General features: G+C 32.5%; 1 protein-coding gene across 1 annotated transcript; it reads left to right on the top strand.

Annotated features, from left to right (window-relative positions):
• The first annotated feature begins 12,513 nt into the window (after positions 1–12,513).
• On the top strand, positions 12,514–15,837 carry LOC145564041 (cyanidin 3-O-galactoside 2''-O-xylosyltransferase FGGT1-like). The gene is made up of 3 exons (XM_081624398.1): positions 12,514–13,228; positions 14,576–14,757; positions 15,347–15,837. The coding sequence occupies exons 1-3, from the start codon at positions 12,516–12,518 to the stop codon at positions 15,835–15,837; spliced, it is 1,386 nt and encodes a 461-aa protein (XP_081480524.1). The 5' UTR covers positions 12,514–12,515.
• The last annotated feature ends 7,730 nt before the right edge of the window (positions 15,838–23,567 follow it).

The raw sequence follows: 23,567 nt of genomic DNA, 5'->3' as shown, positions 1-23,567 counted from the left end.
GTATAGTGTTCAAAATATACATGTTTAAAATTATTTTAATTATACAAAATTATTAGTTTGTTTTTTTAATTTAATCTTTAATATCAAGATCTTTTGTGTTTATCGTATACATCAACAACTATATATTAATTTTATATCAATATATTTTCAAGTTGCTGTTTTTTTCAATTTATTAAATCACATGTTCATTATCACTACAAATAAAGCAATGAGCCAATAATCGGAAGACACATTGCCATTCCAAAAAAAAAAAGGATAGGAAGAGTGGAAGACACATGTGCGATCATTGATAAAAAGGATAGGGACCTCCATCATCTTTATTTCTCAAAGATGAGAAACAAACAACATATAATGGGAAATCCTCTATATGCATCTTTGATATGCCCTCCTTTAATTTGATTCTTTCTTAGTCCTTTTCCTATTCCTCTCATCATTTCAATTTAATTTTATCAAATCAAATGCAAAATTCGTTTTCGAAATTTCCAACAAATTAAATCAATAGATCCTTCCAAATCAATAAGAATTACTAAGCAAATCTAGTAGAGCCTCATCAATTTCAAGCTCAACCATACCCAATTCGCCGAAAATTTCACAACAACTCTGGATTTTAAATAAAGTTGCTGAAAGAGAAATATTATAGACTGGAAAAATTAATGAGATTTAGAAAACAATTACTTGATTTATATTTGACAATTTATCTTGAGGAAGGAGGCAAATGGAGTTTGAGAAACAAAGATGGAGGTGGAATGATAAATGAAGCGGTGAGAAGTACAGGGGAAGGAAAAGTAAAGAGCTAAAAATGTTTAAAACGGCGTCGTATGCGGACCAGAATGGTCCACCTTAAAATTTGCGAACCAGAACTTCCTTGTTATAACTCGGAATTGAGCTTCTAATATATTGTTGGAAATCACTTTTCAAGCCCTATCCAACTACACCATTATTTTACCCATATCATGAACCAAACTAAACTAGACTGGACGTTTTTCATAAACAGGGTACGAAAAGAAAGATTTTCGAAAATAGAAAGAAGTATTTTTATTAAAAACAAAGAGATTCACGAGACTCTTTCACATTTCACCTTACTCGATATCAATGACGTGAAAAACATTCATCACTTGGTTGGTTTTTGGGGAGACACAATCAGGTGTCTACATGGGGGCACCCGAGGAGACTTTGCTTGCTCATCCAATCTTTCATACTCCCCGACTGGGGTAACGTCATCAACAGGAACTTCCAAAGAGCCCCTTCTCCTTCTTGGATTTGTAGCCGTCTATTTAACCCTCGCCATTGTGTCTTGCACAGACACAGAGATGGTGGGATTCGGGGATGAGCAAAGCAAGTCCATACATCCAGAGTCGGCACCCCTGGTCCTAGACTTAGCCGTACCAGGAGACTGCCTGACTACTGTCCTAGGCTGTGCCGTGTGTGTTGATGGTGAATCCATTTTTTGAAAAATTATATATGTACAAACGGTAAAAGCTTGAAAGAGTTAAGAAAGGGAAAGATGGTTACCTTTGTAAAACTCTGAAACACGTCTCTAGCGGTGACCGGCTGTGTCAACGAAACTGCAGACGAAAACTTTCAGGAAATCTGCTACAGGCGGTGACAGAGTCTCTCTCTCTCTAGAAAATTCTCTCTCTCTCGACTTATGAAATGGTCAAAGATGAGGGGGGATGGGGGGGGGGGGGGGTAAAGTGCTATTTATAGGAGGGTTAAAACAGGGGGCATTCTCGTCATTCTCCCAGAAGGTTAACAGTTAAAAATTTGTTCACCACTTACAGGGGGATGTGTGTCACAGGCGCCCCGTGGCCTGCCACATCACCCTTGTGAGGGGCAATTGTTTAAGGTAAAAATACCCTAGATACGTGGCCCAATCAGAGAGGGACACGTGTCATCCCTGGACAGGTCCAACATGGGCCACTCACTAGTTGACACATGTCACCCTCAGATGACAAGAGGAATTGCGGCCTTCAAGGCCCGTTTCCCGAGAAAGCCGCAAAACGGCGCACCCATTAGGTTAGAATGACCTAAGGAGCACGTATTCCAATGACCCTATAAATAGGGAGATTTCCCCCATTTTGGGGGCACGTTCATTTATTACATTCCACGTACATTCTCTCACATCAGAGAAAACACCTAAACTCGGAATCCGAGAAAATCTCACTTTTAACTTTCTGCAATTTTTAGCTTTCTCCAAACACATTCTAACTTGATCGTTGGAGGCAAAGCTCCTACTACCTGGAGTCTCCGTTATTTTACAGGTATTGACAGAAGATTCCAGACTTAGTGACGTAACTCTCCCGAGGGACTAGAAAAACCCCAAAACAGGCATGGTTAACCTTAAAGGGTAGATAAGTTTTCTCCCTCCATTATTTTGACTTGTTTGACGTCATATAATTAAAAGATGTACTTTCCACCATTGAAATTGAAGGTTAAACGAGGAGAGAGAAAACAAAAAAGGTTGAAGGAGAAGAAAGAAAATCAGAAAATACCAAAAGGTTGAAAGAGGAGAGAGAAAACAATTGTTAACCAAAATTAGATATAATTTACATATAATTGTTTATCAAGGTTATAAACTTGTATTTTCTCGTAATTAATATGCACATGCATTATAATTTCTTTATTTGGATCTGACAAACGTAGATTGTGGTGATCTTTATCAGTGGCACATTCAAGATTTTGAACTAGGGAAAGATCCAAATTTTTTTTTTCTTGTGAATTCAGAGTCCTTAAACGTGTATAGTAAACTAAAATCAATAGTATAATCTAAAATAGAAATTACAAATAATAATTTAGATTTGCATGTGTTCAAAAAATTACAATTGAACTCGACGAGTCTTTCATATTATAAAAGTGATGTATTACATCGTCATCCTTAACTTTTTCTTTTTCGACAAAATCATCCTTAACTTATAAAGAAAAAAAAAGAAAAAACAATCTCTCTAAATAATTGTGATCACCAATCTTATTTAGCACTTTGTTCTTCACCTATACTCTTCACATTTTCAAAACTACTCCGTAATTATTACATTAAATCATAAGCCCTAACCAAACTCTTAATATCTTGACAACATATACATCTAACATTTTAAATTATCACTATACTTCTATTCTAAACTCTGAAATAGTGGAATTTAATACAACTTGATTCATTTTTCAAATACGTTTACTTTAATAAAATAACAATTAGGGAAACTCCTATTTATACCACTCCAGAATTGACTTTTTTCATTGGTACACTATTAACTTTTTTTTTTCTTCCCACTGGTGCACATGTAGTTTATATTTTTCTTAATTGTGACTAACGCCGTTAATAGTTAGTAAAATATGCTAATCAATTAAGGAGAAAGACTATACTACCCCTTTTAAAAATCAAATGCCTTTATTTGGAGGCCCGAAAATATGTTTTATACTCTATCACGACCCCTCACACATGAGCCCATTAGGCTTGAAGTGTGGATGCAGCATAGGCCCTCCACATACCCTGCGCTTAATATTCCACTTTGAAAGGAGGGGTGAATGTGATTCTAACCCGTGACCTATGTGTCACCCAGCTCCGATACCATATTAAATTTCGAGACAATATAAAATGGACTTGGGCAACCCGAACAAGGAGGAAGAGAGTTTAGTCCACAAACAAGGCTAAGGAGCTTCCATAATAAAACCAATTGGCAATAGTAGGAGTAATTCTTCTACCTTATAAAGTGAAACTATAGACACCCAAATATGTCTCCCCAAAACCAAACCCGGTGATGAATACCTTTCACGTCATTTGATTATCGAACGAAGCGAAAGTGTGAAAAGTCTAGTGATGAGGATGTTTTTATTAAAATATCTCTCTTTCTGTTTTTGAAAATATTTCTTTTCTTACCCTATTTGTGAAAAACGTACATTCTAGTATAGTTTGCTTCATGATATGGGTCCAACAATAGTGTAGTTGGATGGGGCTTGAAAAGACCTTTCCAACGATATATTATAAGCCCAATTCCGATGAATAATGAGGAAATTATGACCAAAATACTAAACTGGGCTCAAATCGGATTTTACCTACGGCCCAATGATCATGTGGAGGGTCCAAAGGTTTAATCCTATTCCTAAATTAATTAGGATTAATTAGAAGCTTCTATAAGATTCTAAAATATCTTAATTATCCTTTTTGAAAAAGATAAAATCAAAGAGTTTGAAATTGAATAAAAACTTTCCGTTTTTAAAACTTTCCATTTTTTAAGACCTAATTCTATTCGAATTTAAAGATGTTCAAAGACAGGCAGATATTGTTTTCGTACCCTCATCCCCGAACTTCTAGTCTTGGTTCCAGACCTATTGGAGTTAACGATCTCCTGGATCGTTAAGGGGTGTAACCTTCACCCTATGAACTGTTTACAAGTTCTTAAAACTTGTTGGCGACTCTTTTGATCTAGCTTCCTTCCCTTTGAACGCCACCATGCTTAAATGTATGATCACAGTGGGGTTCAAGTTTGGAGTAATGCTCGAAATATTCCCTACAGAAACTAAATCTCCTCTTTCTCCAATGTGGGATACTCACAAGTGGGCTACAATGGGTTTGTCTCAATACTCCTTCTCACTTGTGAGTGTCCTCAATCAAATACCCAATTTAGAAGAGACCCGTAACTTGACTCTAATACTATGTTAAAGGGTTAATTCAACTAAAAGTTTAAGCTAATAGTTAAGGCCCACGAATATGTTTTATACTCTATCATCAATCAAGGTTATTGACTCATTTTGTCCCTTAAGAATTCAAATTGACCTTGAAATTAGCCAAAAAAAACACGCAAATGCCGTGTTATATGTGTCTTCATTTGCATGTTGTTATTTTTTGCACGCTGTGAAATGTTAGGTTAAGGTTTAGTTGTCATTTCGGTCATTCTAATACCATGAAAACGCAAGCCAACAATATTTAACTAAAGTTTAGAAGAGAACCAAAATAGCTGATTGTTCATTCCACTTAAAGAACAACTTACAAGGCTTTACATAGGAAAATGAAACTAACAAAGCTTTCAACGAGAATTTTTTATGTTATTTCAAATAGATGATAAAGCATTAGATAACTACGTTCAACATGGATTATAACCCAAAAAAAAAAAAAAAAAAATAAAAACATAGTTGTAACTAATGCTAAAGTTGGTGAAATGGTAACAGTCAGACAACATACTACTTAAAGTATAACTACTTGAACATAGATCGACTATGTTAGCAGTAAAAGTAACAGCCTCCCTCCAACGTCCTCCAACGTGATCAACGGACAAATAATTACTTCATGGATGATCGATTGATCGGAAGTTCATATATTAATAACGAACGGATTTAAACTCAATGGAGCCATCGGAACACAGTGATAGTCGAATGATCATTTGGTACACTTGAAAGTTACCGGACTCAGCGGTTAACAGATATATGGTTTGCAACACGGGCTGATGTATGGTGTGCAAGGTTGCCACAGACCAGGGCAAGTAAGAGCATTGCTATCAACAACCTCTTGGAGTAGGATGGTTGAGACGGGGTTAGGGATTTGGCGAACACCCAAAACAGGTTGAGGTTTAGTGACAACCATTAAGATGGCTACTAATATTACCAAACGAATTGCATTTTTCTTCATCTTTTAAACTTCGTTAAACTTGATTAGTTTGATGATTTAATTAAGGAGGAAGAAAAGGACGGTTTTATAGATGTAGACATGTAGTGAAATGATGTTACTAGTCTAGTGGCCTTTTTTATTTATTTTAGTAATATAGATCCTCGCAGGCCTCGTGACCCCTTAATTGCAAGCAAAATACATGATAATTATAATTATGGCATTGGAATTTACTAAACTTTAAAGATTGGTCCATATGCTATACAAATATAGGATGAGGTTGAGAGTAGGAAAATCATAAGGGAGTCAATGTGTAGGCATGATTTTTATTTAATAAGTTAATGATATGTGTATTTGTTAGATGGTTAGGGTATTTGATGTATTTTTTTTTACAAACTTTGAGGGTACATAGTGCATTTGAAAGTTTTCAGGGGTACACAGTGCATTTTTTAAAAGGTAAAGGGTATACGGAAAAATTTTCATAATAAATTTTTTCTATTGAGAATTTTTAATGTTTTAATAAAGGCTTACAAGAAGCAAAAACCATTAGCTAGTACTCCATCCGTCCCAATTTATAGTTTATGTTTTTATTTTTTCATGGTATTTAAAAAATAAGAGGAGAAACTAGATGAAGTACATTAAAAAGATGTAAAATTTATTATAGACAAAATTTGGAGAGAGAAAGTCGAAAAAAGTACAAGGCAAGTAGAATTTCAAGGGTAATTTCCAAAGTTTAATGAATAATGTTAAAAAAAATGAGGGTATAATGGTCTTTATATACTATTTAAAAAAAATAAAAATAGGAACAACATTCAGGGTCTTCAAAATAGAAAAACAAGAACTATAATGTGGGACGGAGGGACTATGTACGATATACGAATTCATAGTTTTTCAAAATATATACTACCTTCGTTCCTGAAAGCTCGGCTCACTTACTATTTATGTGGTAAAAATAAAATAACTTTGACCACATTTAATGATTTATACAATCAATACAATTTACCAAGTTTGATCTTATTAGATTCCCTTAATGATAAATTTTTCAAATTTCAATATTTTAAAATTTTTTCTTATACATAGCCAAAGTTATTTAAAATAAGTCATACTTAATTCAGACTAAAATGCCCCATCTGACAAGTCCCTGACCCTTCCAAGAGGCCCAGGCAGAAGTTAGGGTTGAGCAAAACTATCTAATAATCCGAAAATCCGGTCCGAAAATTTAGGATAACCAATCCGAAAATATTTTCGAATACATCCGATCCGGGAATTTCGAATATCGAATCGGATATCGGATATCAAAATTTTAGATTTCGGATATCTGATATCCAAAAAAAAAGTCGAATATCGGATTGAATATCGATATCCGAAAAAATAGACAAACCAGCAAACCCTAAAAAGGCCCAAATACCCCCAAAGGCCCAAATGCCCAAATGCCCAAGCCAACAAACTCTTAATCAAAACCCTTGAATCCCACCACCCCTTTCTCTCTCTCTTCTCTCTCTGTAATTCATCCTCACCGCCACTCTCTCTCTTCTTTTTCATTATCCTCTTAGATCTCACACATCTCAGCAACGACTACAACCCCACCACCCCTCTCTATCTTTTCTCTTTCATCTTCTTCTCCTCCTTCGATCTTTGCAACCCATCGCACCACCAGCTTTCCATCTCCCCTTCGGTCCGATCCTCACGGTCTCCTTCAACCATCTTCAACAACCGCAATAACAGCCGCGACCGTTCGGGCCATTGCTACCTCGAGCTTCCAACCCACAACGTCGACGACGCCTCTTCTCAACTTCATTTCAATGTATTTTTTTGTTTTGTATTTTGACTTGTGTAAAAAAAATTGTTTTGTGATTGGTTTGTGTATAATTTCTTTGTTTTGTAATTTGTGAAAATTATTTGTTGTATTTTTAAAATTTCTAGTCTATTTGATTTTTTTCTTGTTGTTCTGGTTGTTCAAGTAGTTGCAATGATTTTTTTTTCCTATAACAGTTGCAATGAATTATTTATTTTTAGAGAATTGATGTAGAATTAATTTAATTCAACTTTTCAAAAAATTACCATAAAATTATTATTTATATAATATAATATTATTAAATGGGTCGGATTCACCATAATGTTTTCCTCAAAATAAATAAATAAATAAATGGGTCGGATATTGGATATCCGTATCTGATCCGAAATTTTCGGATATCTGGATATCGAATATCCGAAAATTTTCGGATCGGATATGGATATCAAACATAGCAATTTTCGGATATGGATATCCGATCCAAAATCTAGCTTTGGATCGGATATTCGATCCGTGCTCACCCCTATAGCAGAAGCTCAAATTCTAAAATTTTCGACCAGGCAGATACATGCCCCATTTTGACACCAACATGCCATGTTGTCAACAAATTCCAGGTTCGTTAGTTCTTCCCAAAACGACAATAAATTTCTCGTTTCTTATTAGAATTAGACATATGATCTATCGTTGAAAAAAATATAGAAATAAGCTATGACCTTCAACGTGAATCACTTGAATATCACTTATACATTGAGAGATATCTTCAATATTCAAAGTTAGCCCTACTAGATTTCAAGTAATTAGTTTGTGGTAGAAGAAAACGCACCCCAAAGTAGATTATTCCAGAATAATCAAAAGTTTGAACTATTTTAAGTAAATCGCTCAAAGTTAGAATTATCAAAACCAATTTTTTCCCTTTTTTTTCCATGTCAAGATTGTCAACTGATTTGTTTTTTATAGGATATTTTGTGAAAAAGTACCTTATATATATCAAATTTTTTGAAAACTACCTTATAAAAAAATTGTTATAAGAAACTATCTTATAAAAACTAAATGTTGTAATTTGTTACCATGTGCTTAATTTAACAATGAAAGAGAAAGGGGAATTAGGGGTTACAAAGGGGGCTATGGAGAAATTGGGTGGAAAAAGGAGGGGAAAAAAAAAATGAAAATGGGTCATTAAACGCCTCTTATTCAATGCAATAATTCGACATAAAGTAGCTTACAACATTAATTATTTTATAAGGTAGATTTTTACAACATTTATTGTTTAAAAGGTAGTTTTTCACAACATTTTTTTAATAAGATAGTTTTTCACAAAAATAGACTTGTATAAGATAGTTCTTCACAAAATGTCCTTTTTTATATTTTCGATTTTCATTTTTAAGTCATAAATTTTTATTATAGCCTCACATCATTACCATTCCAATCACTCCCATTACACCTTTGCATATAATCGATCTTCCATGATTCCATTCACTTTTATATTTATGTTTGTTTAGTTTGGATCATGGAATGGTTGTAGGTTTGTTTTTTTTTTTTAATTTTATTTATTTATTTATTTATTTATTTATTTATTATTATTATTATTATTATTATTATTTTATCGAACCCTAATTTTTAGAATCGCTCTATCCAAGTTACCGAAATTATACGACGATAATCAAATCATAAATATTCTTTGAATCATTCTCATGTTTATTATATTTGTGATTATTATCTTATTAGGGAAATTCTCAACGGCGACCCTCAACTTCTGTAACACTGAAATGGTAACCCTCTTATTTTTCAATTATACAAAATGACCTTCTTTAAGAAATTTATCCTATTTATGACATTAATGAATCTTATTTGGAAAAAAAAAAACCAAATTAAAAAAATTAAACCACCTTCACCAGCCACCTTCACCAACCACCAGCCACCTTCACCATCACGCTCTCCTAGCCGCTGCCACCACCTCAGCCTTACCCATTTGCCGCCACTAGGCCCTCACCCCAACCCGACACCCCTACCAGACCCAAGACTCACCCTATCTCTCTCCTTCGACCCACGATCTAGGTCACTCGCCGGCACGCCGCTCCTCACTCTCTTTCACCTCCGCCCAGACTGAACTCAAATCCACAACCCAAACCATCTATTTAGGGTTTCGATAAAGGTGGTGGTGGTTCAAAACCCTAACCCGAGCCGTCGCACCCCAGTTGAAACCTTAACCACGATGGTTTGGGTTCGATCAGGGCGGAGAAGAAAGAGAGGGAAGTTGTGATGGGAGGAGAAGAGCGAGAGGAGAGAGAGAAATGGAGCATCGTGGGGCTGGGACAGCGTCGCTATCGGACGGAGGGGAAGCTTTGGAACCGGAAGTGAAGGGGGGAGAGGTGACGGTGGTTGGCAAGTTTGGAGGTGGTGGTGTGGGTGGTTTATTGGTGCCTTGGTGGTTTTGTTATCTTTTTTTTTTTTTGTAAGTTTTTCTTTTTTATAAAAAAAAACCTAACTATAGTTAATTAAAATTAACCATTTAGTGAAATAAGGTTATGAGTGAAAACAAATTCATAATTGGGGTTATTTTATGAAATTAAAAAAAAAAAAAGGAGGTCACCATTTCAGTGCTACAGAAGTTGAGGGTCGCCGTTGAGAATTTCCCTTATTATTTATATGTATGATAATTGCACACACCTTGTAAAAAGTTGTTGATTTGATAAATTGCTTCTTCTAATCTTTCTCAAATTAAAATGGTTGCAAGATCTTACTTTGGGGCTGCAATTTGAAGATTGACAACATGGCTTACAATCTACGATGCATAATATAGTGGTTAGAAACTCTGATGAAGTGAACCTTTTTTTTTTTAATAGAATATTGATGTTGGTAATAAAATATTGCATATATTTTTATGTAAATTTTCCTAGAAATTTTCAAGAGATTTGAATTTTGTGGTAATAAAAGTTTATTGGAACAACTTTCATCTAACTATAAGTCTTGTGTATGTTAATTTTATTGTAACATGGCAGTTTAAGGGTAACTTGTACTAATTTTATGGTAATTTAAACCATTAAAGGGTAATTTTTAAATTGTCATTGGTTTGAATTTTATTTTAATGTGTCATTTTTTACAGATTCATGATTACATACTATAAAGGCTAATATGATTAATCTAATACTTTTTTATAAGGTAAAATTCATTGTTAGAAAAATAATAACTTTTGTAGTGTAAAGGGTATTTTTAAACACATTTATGATAACTTTAATCTGTCTTACTAAAAATTAACGTACACCCTTTTTGGAGAATTTGTGTACATCTAATTGTATTTTGGCTCATTTTTAGAGTGAGAATATAATTAGAAAAGGCTATTCTATCAAAACATGGCAAAAACAAATTAAACAACAACAACAACAAAAAAATAAAAAATAAAAATAAATAAAATAAATAAATTAACTAAACTTAAACACACGGAAGAATATAAAAATAAATTTTCTTTCCAAGTCAATAATATGTTAATAATTTAGTTAATTTTGGACTTAGAATTTATAAATAGTCATTTTGGTAAATAATTTTGTAAAAGTAGCTAATTTTAAAAGATCCAAAATATTCCTCTATAGTCCCTACCTTATAAATAAAAAATTTAATGTTATACATAATGTTGCAATTTTATTGAAAAAAAATTACATAATGTTGCAATTATTACAAAACAAAGGGAGTATATAAAAAGATTTATTATGAGATTAGGAAAAAACTTGTGGACTTGGTGCACAATAATGTTATTGTGGACCTAAGGTTTATGCGCACACAACTGACATTATATTGAACACCCTAATTTTAACATAGTAACCTTATTTTTAATGTAATAACCTTTATTAAAAATTGTGTGAAATATTATTGTGAATCTAAAATACGACGTTATGTTCAACATAGTGACCCTAATTCTAACATGAGAACCTTTATTATTCATATTGACCGATAGTCTTATATAATGCCACAATTACTTTTATTACAACATAATAATCTTTATTTAAATATAGTGACTTTTTTTAATTAATAAAACAGTCATAGTATCTCTCTAATATTTGTGGTCCACATTAAATTAGTGGGAACTAGGTCTATTTAAGAATTTGTAATGAGGTTAATATTTTATTAAAAAGTAAAAAATAAGACAGAGAAGGAAATAATAATAAAAAAAAAATAGTATCGGATTTGACTGTTAATCATGAGAAGAGAGATATATTATTTGCGATCAGCTTGCTAGTAAGTACAACACTTTAAAATAAAAAAATATTACAATGATACACCTCATAAAGTGATCGGCCACTTTAGGGTGTATTTTCTTATGCATTTATACTTTCTTAATAACTCGATTAGCGGCATCGATTTTGTCACTCTATTAGTTGCATTGGTGAAAAATAGATTTAACAAATAAAGTTGTATCTAAATAAATATATAATTTAAAATGATAAATTTAAAAGAAAATGGCGGAATAACCTTCATTTATCATTTACAGCTATTCCCTTTGTCCAACTCTTTCAATTTCACTTTGTCCTAGCCTTATTAAAAATTTAAAATACGAAGTATAAATTATGAAATTAGAATACCGGGCAAATTTTAAACTGATATGAAGGGGTACGACTATGAGTTTACTTTACTCCATATCAAACTTACTCGTATACGTAGTATATCACTTCCTGCAATACCCTCTACGTTTACTGCATCGAAATTCATTCCAATGCACATAAATCTAATACACCTTCACCAGAAAAAAACTACTCCATATAAATCCAATACTACGTGTATGATCTGAGTTTCATCAAATTCAGCATAGTGCAGCGTAGGCGCGCGGTTTCTCCGCTATCTAAAAACAAAAAGTTTACGTTTGCATGCAGCACCTACAAGGTAACAAGGCTACAAGTGTTACGAATAGGGATTTTTTTTTTTTTTTTTTTTTTTTTTTTTTTTTTTTTTTTTTTTTTTTTTTGTAATTAAGCTTCAAAAATAGAGTATTTAAAATTTTACGCAATATGTAAATACAATTAATTTTTTATAATAATATATACATACATGCATGAATACGTTACACATTATCATCTTCATAAACCATCAAATTCAGCTACTACGTTTTGCCTAAATCTTAAACAAAATCAACAAACAAAAATGGCTTCAAACACCAACAAAAAAGAGAAATCTATGCATATGGCAATGTACCCTTGGTTTGCCTACGGACACCTTACTTGTTTCCTACACTTAGCTAACAAGCTAGCCGAAAGAGGTCACAAAGTGTCATTTTTTCTCCCTTCCAAAACACAAACCAAACTAGCCAGCCACAACCACCATCCCAACCTTATAACCTTTATCTCCATCTCCGTCCCATCAATCCATGGACTGCCTGCTGAGGCGGAGACAACCAATGATGTCCCCGCCTCAGCCCGGCCCTTCCTCATGGATGCCATGGACCTGACTCGACCTATTATTGATTCCCTTCTTGCCCATCTCAAGCCTGATTACATCTTTTTTGACTTCACTGAATGGGTCCCTAGTGTGGCCCGAAAATACTCTATCAAATCTATATATTATTCTACCTCATACTTGGTAAATATGGCTTATTGTAGCCTCCAAGCCCGAAACCTTCCTGATAACCATCAAATCAGGGAGGCGGACCTAGTGAGTCCGCCTCCTAGTTTTCCATGCCCTGCCATAAGGATGCGGGCCAAAGAAGCCCGTACCTTTGCCTACTTTTGTAAGATGGTATTCGGAGGAGGGATGACATTGGTTGAAAGAAAAAGAATATGTTTTGAAGAATGTGATTTAATAGCGATCAAGACTAGTAGGGAGATTGAAGGGGCATATTGTGATTTTTTTGAGAACCTGTTGACACGCCCGTTTCTGAGATTTTGGAGGCCTAGGGGCGGATAAAAAAAATGAGGCCCTAGTTGGGTGACGATTTAATTTACTAAGAGAAAAAATTGGGTATGCAAAAAAAAAAAAAAAAAAAAAAAAAAAAAAAAAACAATACTTTATTTATATAATTTAAGATATTTTAGTAGAACAATAACGCTTATACAAAACATTAGTACAATAAAAGTTAAAGAATGATATCACCGAATCTCGCAAAATGCTAGTAGTAAAGCCGGAAAGTCCAAAAGTTGTCATATATGGTTGAATGAGCAACACCTACAATAGTCAATAACATAAATATTGATAGCACAAATTAAAAATTCAGTATAATAAAATAATACATTTATAAATATCATTTATCATTTGACAGTTTGACATAATGTGATACTGATAATTCGGTAATTCATAATAAAAAATTTATCAATGGAAAATTCCATATACTATGATACTGATAATTCATAAATCATAATTAAAAATTTATCTTTATCATTTGACAATTTGACAATTCATAATCATTAATCAAATATCATAATTCAAACAAAATGAGAATTAACTAGAAAAGTATAATCCGTATAAGGTAAGACATCGTATAAAAACTATAATTCGTATAACATCGTATAAAATTAATATTTCAGAATAAATCATAAAGTAAAATTAATTAATACTCCTGATGTCAAAAAAAAATTAATTAATACTCCGTAACTTTTAATTTCTGGAAAAAAAATTAAATTAAAGAACTTACCAATGACATAATAGAAGATTCGTACTGTTTCTGATTTCATCTTCGAACGTTGAAGCCAAACTCCATAATAATGGTGAAAAAATAATAAAAAAAAAATAGAAAAAAGTGATTAAGGAAATTGATATGTGAAGAACAATTGAAAGAGTATAATTTTAGACTTAGATTTGTATCCCATTGAAAATTAATTGCAAAGAAGAACGTTTATGGGGAAATCATATTTTTAGATTTAATTTGGGAAGATGAAAGATCAGAAAAATAAAGGTGATAAAAATAATTGATTTCATGGATGAAAATTAAATATTATACGGATAAATTTGTTTAGATTATGGGAAATAATTTGGCAATTCCCCAAAATAAAATAGCTATTTTCTAGGAGAAATTAATGTGAGGAGATTATTAAGGGAATAATTTGATTAACTGACTAAAAAGAAATGCTGCTCAATTACTTCGTAACACTCACCATTAATTTGATTTTTTTTTTTTTTTTTTTTTTTTTTAACGAATCTGGATTTCAGATTTGGGGGCCCTGGGCGGGTGCCCCGGCTGCCCCGGGCTAGATACGGCCCTGCCTGTTGAGCAAACCTTCTCTGTTAGTTGGACCAGTGATGCCTGAACCACCCATGTCTACGCTCGATGACTACTTCGATGGTTGGCTCAAGGGTTTTGGTAATGGTAGCGTGGTGTATTGTGCACTTGGGAGTGAATGTGTTCTTGATAAAGAACAGCTTCAAGCGCTTGTTTATGGACTTGAACTCACTGGTATGTCACATGTTATGTTTTAATATTCATCATCGACATATTAATTATGCTATATATATGTATACTAATTTGTGTCCGAGACAATGCCTCAAATTGTTAATTAATTAAGTTAATTGTAAGAAGAAAAAAAAATTATTTGCCGGGCGGCCTACCAATCCTGTACATATAGATGTGACATATAATTGATACAAACCATTTTTTTTTTTTTTTTTGATACAAACCATTTTTTTATAAGAAATTTATAATCCCTTTAATTTATGATATTTTATCATAAGATAACATACGCATAGACCCCCATGATGTCATGGAGGGGTCTTTGTGTGGTTTGGTGATAAATTTGGTGTTTTTAGAAATAAAAGGTGGTAAAATTCTTTAAAAAAAAAAAAAAAAAAAAAAAAAATTGCATATCAAATCAGAAAGTAGGAAGATAAAAATGGAGTAGCTATTTCAAAGACACATTTCCTAAAATAGATAGTTAACTGAATGATTACTGTAGGAATGATTTAACTGTTATGATATATTGTGTTCGTTTTTTTTGTTCTACTCACTTAATATACTATTTAATAATAATTTATTTATATACTTATAGGTAGGCCATTTTTAGCTGTATTACGACCACCTAGTGGATGTGAAACAGTTGAAGAAGCCTTGCCGGAAGGATGCATGGATAAAATCAAAGGACGAGGAATAATTCACGGTGGTTGGGTGCAACAACAACTGATCTTGCACCATCCTTCCGTAGGTTGTTTTGTGACACATTGTGGGGCGGGATCACTATCCGAAGCCATGTTGAGTGAGTGTCAATTAATTTTGATACCTCAGGCAGTAGATCAATTTATCAACGCAAGAATGATGAGCCTCGACTTGAAAGTAGGGGTTGAAGTAGAGAAAGGAGAAGATGATGATTGTTTTACCAAACAGACTGTATTTGAAGCAATTGAGAAAGTAATGGAGCCAGAAAGTGTAGTAGGGAAAGAGGTGAGAGAAAATCACACTAAATTGAGAAATCTTTTATCACAGGAAGGGCTTGAGGACTCCTACATCGATGGCTTTGTTCAAAGTCTACAAGATTTGCTTTGAATTTAATTAGATAGTCTATAAAGTGATGAATTTTTAGTGTATCATGTTATGAGGTTGGTAGACAGTCGTTAGGGATTTATTTTCTTCGACGCCCTAGGCTCTTTAAAAGCATGAGACTTAACACTTTGTTAAGGTATAGTAGGGTTTAAATTCTTGACCTTTTGGAAGACCTTGAATTTAAGAGGAGTCAAGCAATCACTTTTTCTATAAGAAACTAATACAAAGCCGCAATGAGTTTTTGGAAAACTTATAAATCTCGTTCATACCTTTCTCCCAAGTAGAATTCAAGGGATACTGAATATGAATCATAACTTTACCCATGTCTAAATTGACGTACTAAACCAGAAATGAGTTTGGGAGCAAGGGTACAAGGAAATCGTTCATTTGAGAATAAAAGACCTAGCCTTAATACGTCATCTACTACCTCTTCCTTTTTTTCACAATTTCATCACCAAATAATATATGTATAGTAACATGATACCTAAAAACTTATAGTTAGTTGATTTTATTTTGAAGCAAGAATCATAAAAGGGTTACATTGCAACAAATGTCATTATTCTTTTTTATTCCAAATTCGTGAAAAGAACAAAATAATAACATTATTAGCTTAACCTCTTAAGTGATAAAACAAAAGTTTAATTCAAATTCTAATCTTGATTAAAAAAAAATAGTATATGAATAGATTAATTAATCTGATTAAAAGTGATAAAATTAACCAATTAAAATTATTTAAAACAAGAAAAGAAAGTGATTTAACTAAGTGATAAGGAAACTAACTGTTCTTCTTTGTTTGCTAGATTTCCCTTGTAGGCGATTATGGCCTGGACTTTCCTCCTTCTTCGTACCTCCAAGGATTTCAAAAGAATAGAGAGGATTGAAGAGTATTCAGGAAGAGAGGGGAAATGTAGTATGATAGCAAGAGAGTTTGAAATATTAGTAGTATAGGGTTTTATTATTTCTAAATTTTGGGTTTAACCGAATACCCCTATTTATATGTGTAGGAATCTAGGTTTAGGACTTTAGAGCCGCAATGTCAGAGGGTGGCGCAAACCTTATAGCTACAATGGGTTGCCAAGCGCAACTCTCGGATTTGTGTGTAGCAATTGCTCGTAACATCGAAAGTTGTGCGCGGCACGATTTGCCTTATTTGAAAACACATTTATTAAAACTTCCTTAACTTTTTTATTTCAAAGTTGGATTAATGAAAATGAGATATCGTTGGAAAGCTATGAATGTATACTTTTCAATACTGTTAGAATTAGGTTAAAATCTTTTAGGGATTAAAAGATATGGCTGTTTGACTACAAGACTGTTGTTTGTTGGGCCCAATTTAGTATTTGAATGATATCATCTTTGCTTTAACTCAGAATTGGGTTTGTAATATATGTTGGAAAACTCTTTAAAAGAACTATCCACATGTACAAGCTTTGCACGAAAATTGGGTGGTTAAATTATTTGATTGGATCGTTTCTCAACAATGTAAGATCCATTTGATCCAGTCATTTCAATTGACGCGTTTGGGTCCATTATTAATTGAGATTAACCATGTATGAGCACGATCTACGCCTAATTAATAATAAGATAATTTGGTCTCAAATATGGATTAAAGATTACTTCTTCATAACATATTTCGTAGTCTAGAGACACTTCTATAATATGGATTTTTTATCTATCATAAAGAATGGGTCTTATACATCACCACACTTCCCATCGAAACAAGGAGAGGGCAAATATAGGTGTCTACACATGCATTATTAAGTCTGTGGATATTGTTTGTTTCATTTTTTTTAACCTTAACAATTTTTATTTTCTTTAGTCATGCTTGGCTACTTGCTGATGTATATGTTAAACATTAATATCTTTAATTATATAATTATTGATGGTGATGATAAAAATTTATAAAAATTTGTTTTTTAAAATGAAAAATTTTCCAAATTAATCCCACCTTTGGGGCGATCACTAAAAATAATCTCACCTTTAGGTTATTTATAAATAATTCTAACTTTGTACTCATCAATCTACTTTAAATGGTCCCAACCGGTCATTTAACTTGTTATAGCAGGTTACATGACACATGTTGACGTCTGATTGGTCTAAAATAATAAAAAAAATTTAAAAAGAAAAATAAAAATATTATTACTTAATTGATCAAAAAATAAAAAAAAATGAAAAAACCACCCCTGCCAGTACAACCACCCATCACGGCTGGCCACTCCCAATAGCCCAACCTCCGACAACCCCACATTGTCGAAGCGCCGCTTCGCACCGATTACCCATCCCCCTCCCACTTGTACCACCAATCACCTTCAATTTGAAACCCTTCCCCGTCCTAATTAATCCCGACCTCCCACTTCCCCCGCAACGTTTCCAGCCCTCCCTTTCCCCTGTCCCTTTTTCGGCCTTCTTCACTTCCCCTCGGCCCGATTTCAGCCATACCCTTCCCATACCTCGAGTTTGACCCCCTCCTCTTCGCTGCCTTATTTCGGTAAGGGTTAAGGTGGTTTTGAGGTGACGAAATGGGTTAGGGGAGGGGCGGCGATAGGTGCGAAGGAGCTGCGGCGGTCTGGGCGCAGCGAAGGCTGGCGGCCAGTCTAGGCCGATGGTGGGGTGAAGAGGTGGCTGGGGTTGGTGGTGGTGGTGGTGGTGGTGGTTTTAAATTTTTAATAAAGTTAGTTTTAAAGAAGTTAATTAATGCTAATTAGTAATAATTATTTCTTTAAAAAGAATTAAAGTAAAAGTTTTTTTTTACCAATAACGCCGTGACACGTGTAGTATAGGCTTAATTAAAAAAAAATTACCTAATCAACCAGTTACAGGTCACATGGGCCATTTAAAATGAATTGAGTACAAAGGTCAAATTAATTAAAAATAACCCAAAGGTGGGATTATTTTTAGCGGACGCCTAAAAGGTGGGATTATAATGGACAATTTTTCCTTTTCAAAATGATGTATTAGGCCATGTTCACTTTACCTTAAAGAAAATAATATTCAGTAAAAATAAGTTCAGTTCAATAAGTATAAGTTCAGTTTAGTAAAATTAATTTCAGTTTAGCAAAAATAATTTCAATTCAGTAAAAATTGGTAACTTTAAAGAAGAAATATAATAGAAATTCAATAAAATAATTTCAGTTCAGCAAAAATAATTTCAATTCAGTAAAATTAATGTCATCTCAGTAAAAATAATTTAATTTCAGCAAAAATAATTTCAGTTCAGAAAAAATAAGGGAAAGTGAACAGAACCTTAAGATGATGAAAAATAACTTCTCACAGGACAATAATTTTTCTTATGTATAAATTAAAAAATGACAATAAAAGAAAGTGTGTAAATAGTGAAAAATCAAAATGTGTACATAAAGAGAAACAAATGAATAGGGATGTTTGCGGTGCGGTTTGGTGCTGTTTTGATCTTAAACCGCAAAATTGCGGTGTGTAATTTTTTCAAACCGCACCAAACCGCACTTCAAAAAAAACCACACCGCAAAACGCGGTTTGGTGTGGTGCGGTTTAACCATATTTTTAAAAAATTATAATTATACCTTTATAAAACAAAACTTTATTATATTTTGTAATTATTAATTTATAATTCAAATATTAAACTATTTTTTATAACCTTTAATTAACTAATAGTCAAAGTTTAGCTCATATATTTTAAGTTTTTTTATTTTTTTTTTAATAATAATATAATATAAAAACCGCAAATCACATTAAATTTCGGTTTTGGTCTAAATATTTTTGGAAATTGCACCAAACCGCAAACCACGATTTGATCATTTTCAAAACCGCACCGCAATTTTAATTTCAAACCACTTTGCAGCTTGAAGCGGTCTAAACTACGCTCTGCACAACCCTACAAAGGAAGTTTATGTTGGGTTGCTTGGATTTTGAAGTGACGACAAATATCTTAGCTAATTGTAAAGAAAAGTATAAATTTTAGGGCATAATTTTAGGGCATTATACCAGAATTACCAAATTATTTGGCACTAGAGGGAAACAAAGTTTAAATGTTAGGGTACTAAAATGGAATAACTCCACAATTCCTAAATAATTCACAATTAAATTTGGCACACATGTCAATGTAATAATTTGACCTTAAATATGTATGATTAAATAATAATAAAAAATCCCTTCAAAAAAAAGAAAAAAAAAACCAATAAAAAATATAAAAACATAATTGGTATCATAAAACTTTATATTAATACCTTTTCCAATATCATTCATGATTAAAAAGGAAAAAAAATTATACGCTACTACAAATAATGGTCAAAGTTATATATAAATAGTGAAAAAAGTTAGACGTGTCTGTTATTTAAGAACGATGAGGAGTATATAAATAGTGAAAAAAGTCAAACGTGTTAATTATATAAAAACGGAAGAAGTATTGACACCACAGTTACTCAAATGGTTCTGGAACTCAAAAGTGGCCGGAAATTTTCCTTTTTATATAGGAGTTAAGGTAAAGATATCAGAATAGTTGGTTCGTGGAGGCGGATGCACGATCCACATGGTGCATCCGCTCCAAAATGCAAAAACGCGGAAAGAACATTAAGATATATACTAATGAACATGGTCATATAAAAGAACATAGTAGTCATTTATAATGTACATGGACATATACATAAAAGAACATAGTGTTCATTTATAATGTACATCAGTTTTTTATGCAACAATTTTGTATATTTTTTTTTTAAAATGAAATTTTGTATAATGAAATAGATAAATACTACTATAATTATTATTTTTTACCATACATTAATTACAAATCATTTTAATTTTTTTTTTTTACCAAAATTTCACTTTCTCTCTCCAAACAAAACTTCAAACCAATTTAAATTCCTCAAACCTCAAACAAAATTTCAAGAAATTCGAAATTTTGAGCCTAAAATTGTTCAAGATGACAAATAAAAACCAAAGGTAAGACCAAATTCGACATTTATACTTGTTTATTTGACATTCATACTTGTTTATTTTGAGTTTGAGTGTTTTTTTTTATAAATTTGATTGAAAATTGTAATATTTGATTTTATTGAAAATTAATTGCGATTTTGATATAATTTTGTTGTTGCAATGAGAAGTAAAATGAAATTCTTGAAGAAGATCAACCAATTAATATATTTTGGAAGTAGAAAACAAGCAAATAGACAAATTTAGAAAAAGTTGTAGATCCAAATAATACAATGTACATTAAAATACAGTAAAATGTTCTTTTTTCATATACTTATATGATGCAAATAATACAATGTATATAAAACATGTAACCAACATTATAACATATATGTTCATTAGAATATAATACAATGTACTTTATAATACAGTAAAATGTACATTTTTCATATACATACATGATCATTTATACCAAATGTACATTTACTATATGAATAATGTTCTTTAATATTATCATGTTCTTTACTAAAATTACAAATGTTCTTTAGATTTACAAAAAAACATATAAAACTGGATGTTCTTTATAAAATAGCTATATGTTCTTTACAAAACAACTATATGTTCTTTATTGGATAGCTAAATGTTCATTCCGCCTTTTTTTAAAGAACATTGGATGCACCAAGCATGGTGCATCCGCCTCCATAGAAAAAATTTCAAAGATATCATATGCAAGTTGCTGGTTTTCCAATATTATATAAATGGCTCTAATGAACTTTGGAATAACAATAATAACATGATTAATATAAACGACAAGATGCGTTATACTCGGAAAATACGATTCTAGCATATGCGCCCTTTTTGAAATGACAAAAATGGAATTGTTTCATATAAAAAATAGCGTTTGCAGCCGTATCATGCGGGCATATACTTTCCTACTTCTTATTATTCAATAAAAGTCGGATGATAATTAAACAACTATTCTCTATATAAGCTTAAACTGGAATGAAATCGAAAAACAAGTACAAGCTCAACCATTTAAAAAAATTTGTCTGGAAGGGATATATATATTCACTATTTTGTTTGACAGGACCTTATATGTTTTAAGTGGTTTAAAAGGATGTTATAAATTTAATTTGTTGTTTGGAGGGACCTTGAGGTTGGAATCCGGTAATAATTGACTTTTGTCTCCGATATTGAACTCTCATGTGACCTTAAAAAAGACCCATTTTATTATTTTTTTCCACGATTTCCCTCAAATTTCCTTATTTTGATTTGTGTCATTTAGGGATTAGAAGAGAGAAGGAGGAATTGGAGGGAAATCGTGGGAAAAAAAGAAATGAGGGGTCATTTTTTAAGGTCACGTGAGAGGTCAACGTCGGAAAAAAAAAGTCAATTATTGTCGGATTCCGACCTCAAGGTCCCCCAAACAACAAAATAAACTTATAAGGTCCTTTTAGACCACTTTAAACATATATGTCCCTGTTAGACAAAATACTGAACATATATGTCCCTTTTAGACAAATTCTACATAAAAAAAAAAAAAAAAAAAAAAAAAAAAAAAAAAAAAAAAAAACTAATCATTTTTGTTGGATTTGAAACGATGGTAGCTAGTTAGCCAAATGAAGGACGTTGTGAAGTGTTCTGACCAAATCTCTAACATACTTGTTATAGCCCATTTCCATCTGCAAAAATGATCATAGAAAAAATTTATTGATGTAGATTGATAAGATTTCAAGAAAGAAATACTGTCTCGTTGACTATTATGTGGGTATTATTTACCAGATATAAAAAAATTAAAAATTGCACATGGATAGTTAACGGAGGTAATAAGTAAAGATAATGCGGAAGGTGAATCACCAGTGCAACAATGGTAATATTTAGGGCTACGTCATTTAATGGTGTAACATTAAAACTTGTAATGGACAAACCATGCTTATCTGCCTCTAGGAACAATTTGACGAAAATCCCCTTCTGTTTTTCACAGCATACTCTTAACAGAAATGTCTTCTCCATTACCTTTACATGAATTTCTGGTAATGAATCTCTACCCCCATCACCGTCATCGCTACCGCCACAATAGTCTTCCACAGTAGAAGAAGAAACATTATCATCACTACTGCCATTATCGGCTTTAAATTTAGATTTTTTGGCAATTACTTCGGACCATAGGGTTTAAATTTTCCATAATCATAGTCCTAGCTTCTCTAACCGTAACACCTCTACTCGTATTTTTCGTACCATTCGTATTCGTGTTCGTATTATCGGCTTTTGCTATCGCTGTGCACCCACCATTGTTGTTGTGACCATCTTCTTTACCTTTGAATCTCCATGTTTTGTTCACACCATTAACGTTTGTTGTTCCACCGTTTTCCATTTCTTTTTTCTCTCTCTCTTTTTTTTTTTTTTTATGTTTTTGCTCTTTCGGTTTACTCGTTTATAATGTTGTCTCTCAACAAATGTGCCTTTTATAGGAAATTCAAATCTTCTATTTTATGTCTATATTTTTACCACAACATGCCTTTTTTTGTTATTCTTTTTGGAAAAGTAATTATTTTTATTATCGACCTGTATATCATTATAATAGTAAACAGATTAATAATACTAGTAGTCAAACAAACATTATCACTCAGAATGGTAAAAAAATGTTCACCTTCTTAAGGCCGGGAATCATGGCAGAGAGTGAAATCATCATGTGGCTGAGTAGTTCCCGCCGCTTCCTCTCGGCAACAATGTGATCTTGGACTTGGCCTGGCTGTCGTTTCCTCTTTGATTTAGCAATCTCTGTTTGCTTCTTCGTCTCTTTTTTATTTTTGGATGGTTCGCTCTTTAGAACATCAGAGCTTACAATG

Source organism: Chenopodium album, chromosome 10 (assembly GCF_948465745.1).
Source record: "Chenopodium album chromosome 10, dcCheAlbu1.1, whole genome shotgun sequence".
In the NCBI taxonomy this organism is placed as follows: domain Eukaryota; kingdom Viridiplantae; phylum Streptophyta; class Magnoliopsida; order Caryophyllales; family Amaranthaceae; genus Chenopodium; species Chenopodium album.
Note: the sequence above shows the minus strand (reverse complement) of the source record. Positions and strands in the feature narration are given on the sequence as shown.

Excerpts from the sequence above, each read along its gene's own strand:
- LOC145564041 (XM_081624398.1), top strand. The coding sequence starts at position 12,516 with ATGGCTTCAAACACCAACAAAAAAGAGAAATCTATGCATATGGCAATG. Across the intron at positions 13,229-14,575 it reads TGTGATTTTTTTGAGAACCT|CAAACCTTCTCTGTTAGTTG; the intron begins GTTGACACGCCC and ends CTGCCTGTTGAG. Across the intron at positions 14,758-15,346 it reads TTATGGACTTGAACTCACTG|GTAGGCCATTTTTAGCTGTA; the intron begins GTATGTCACATG and ends ATATACTTATAG.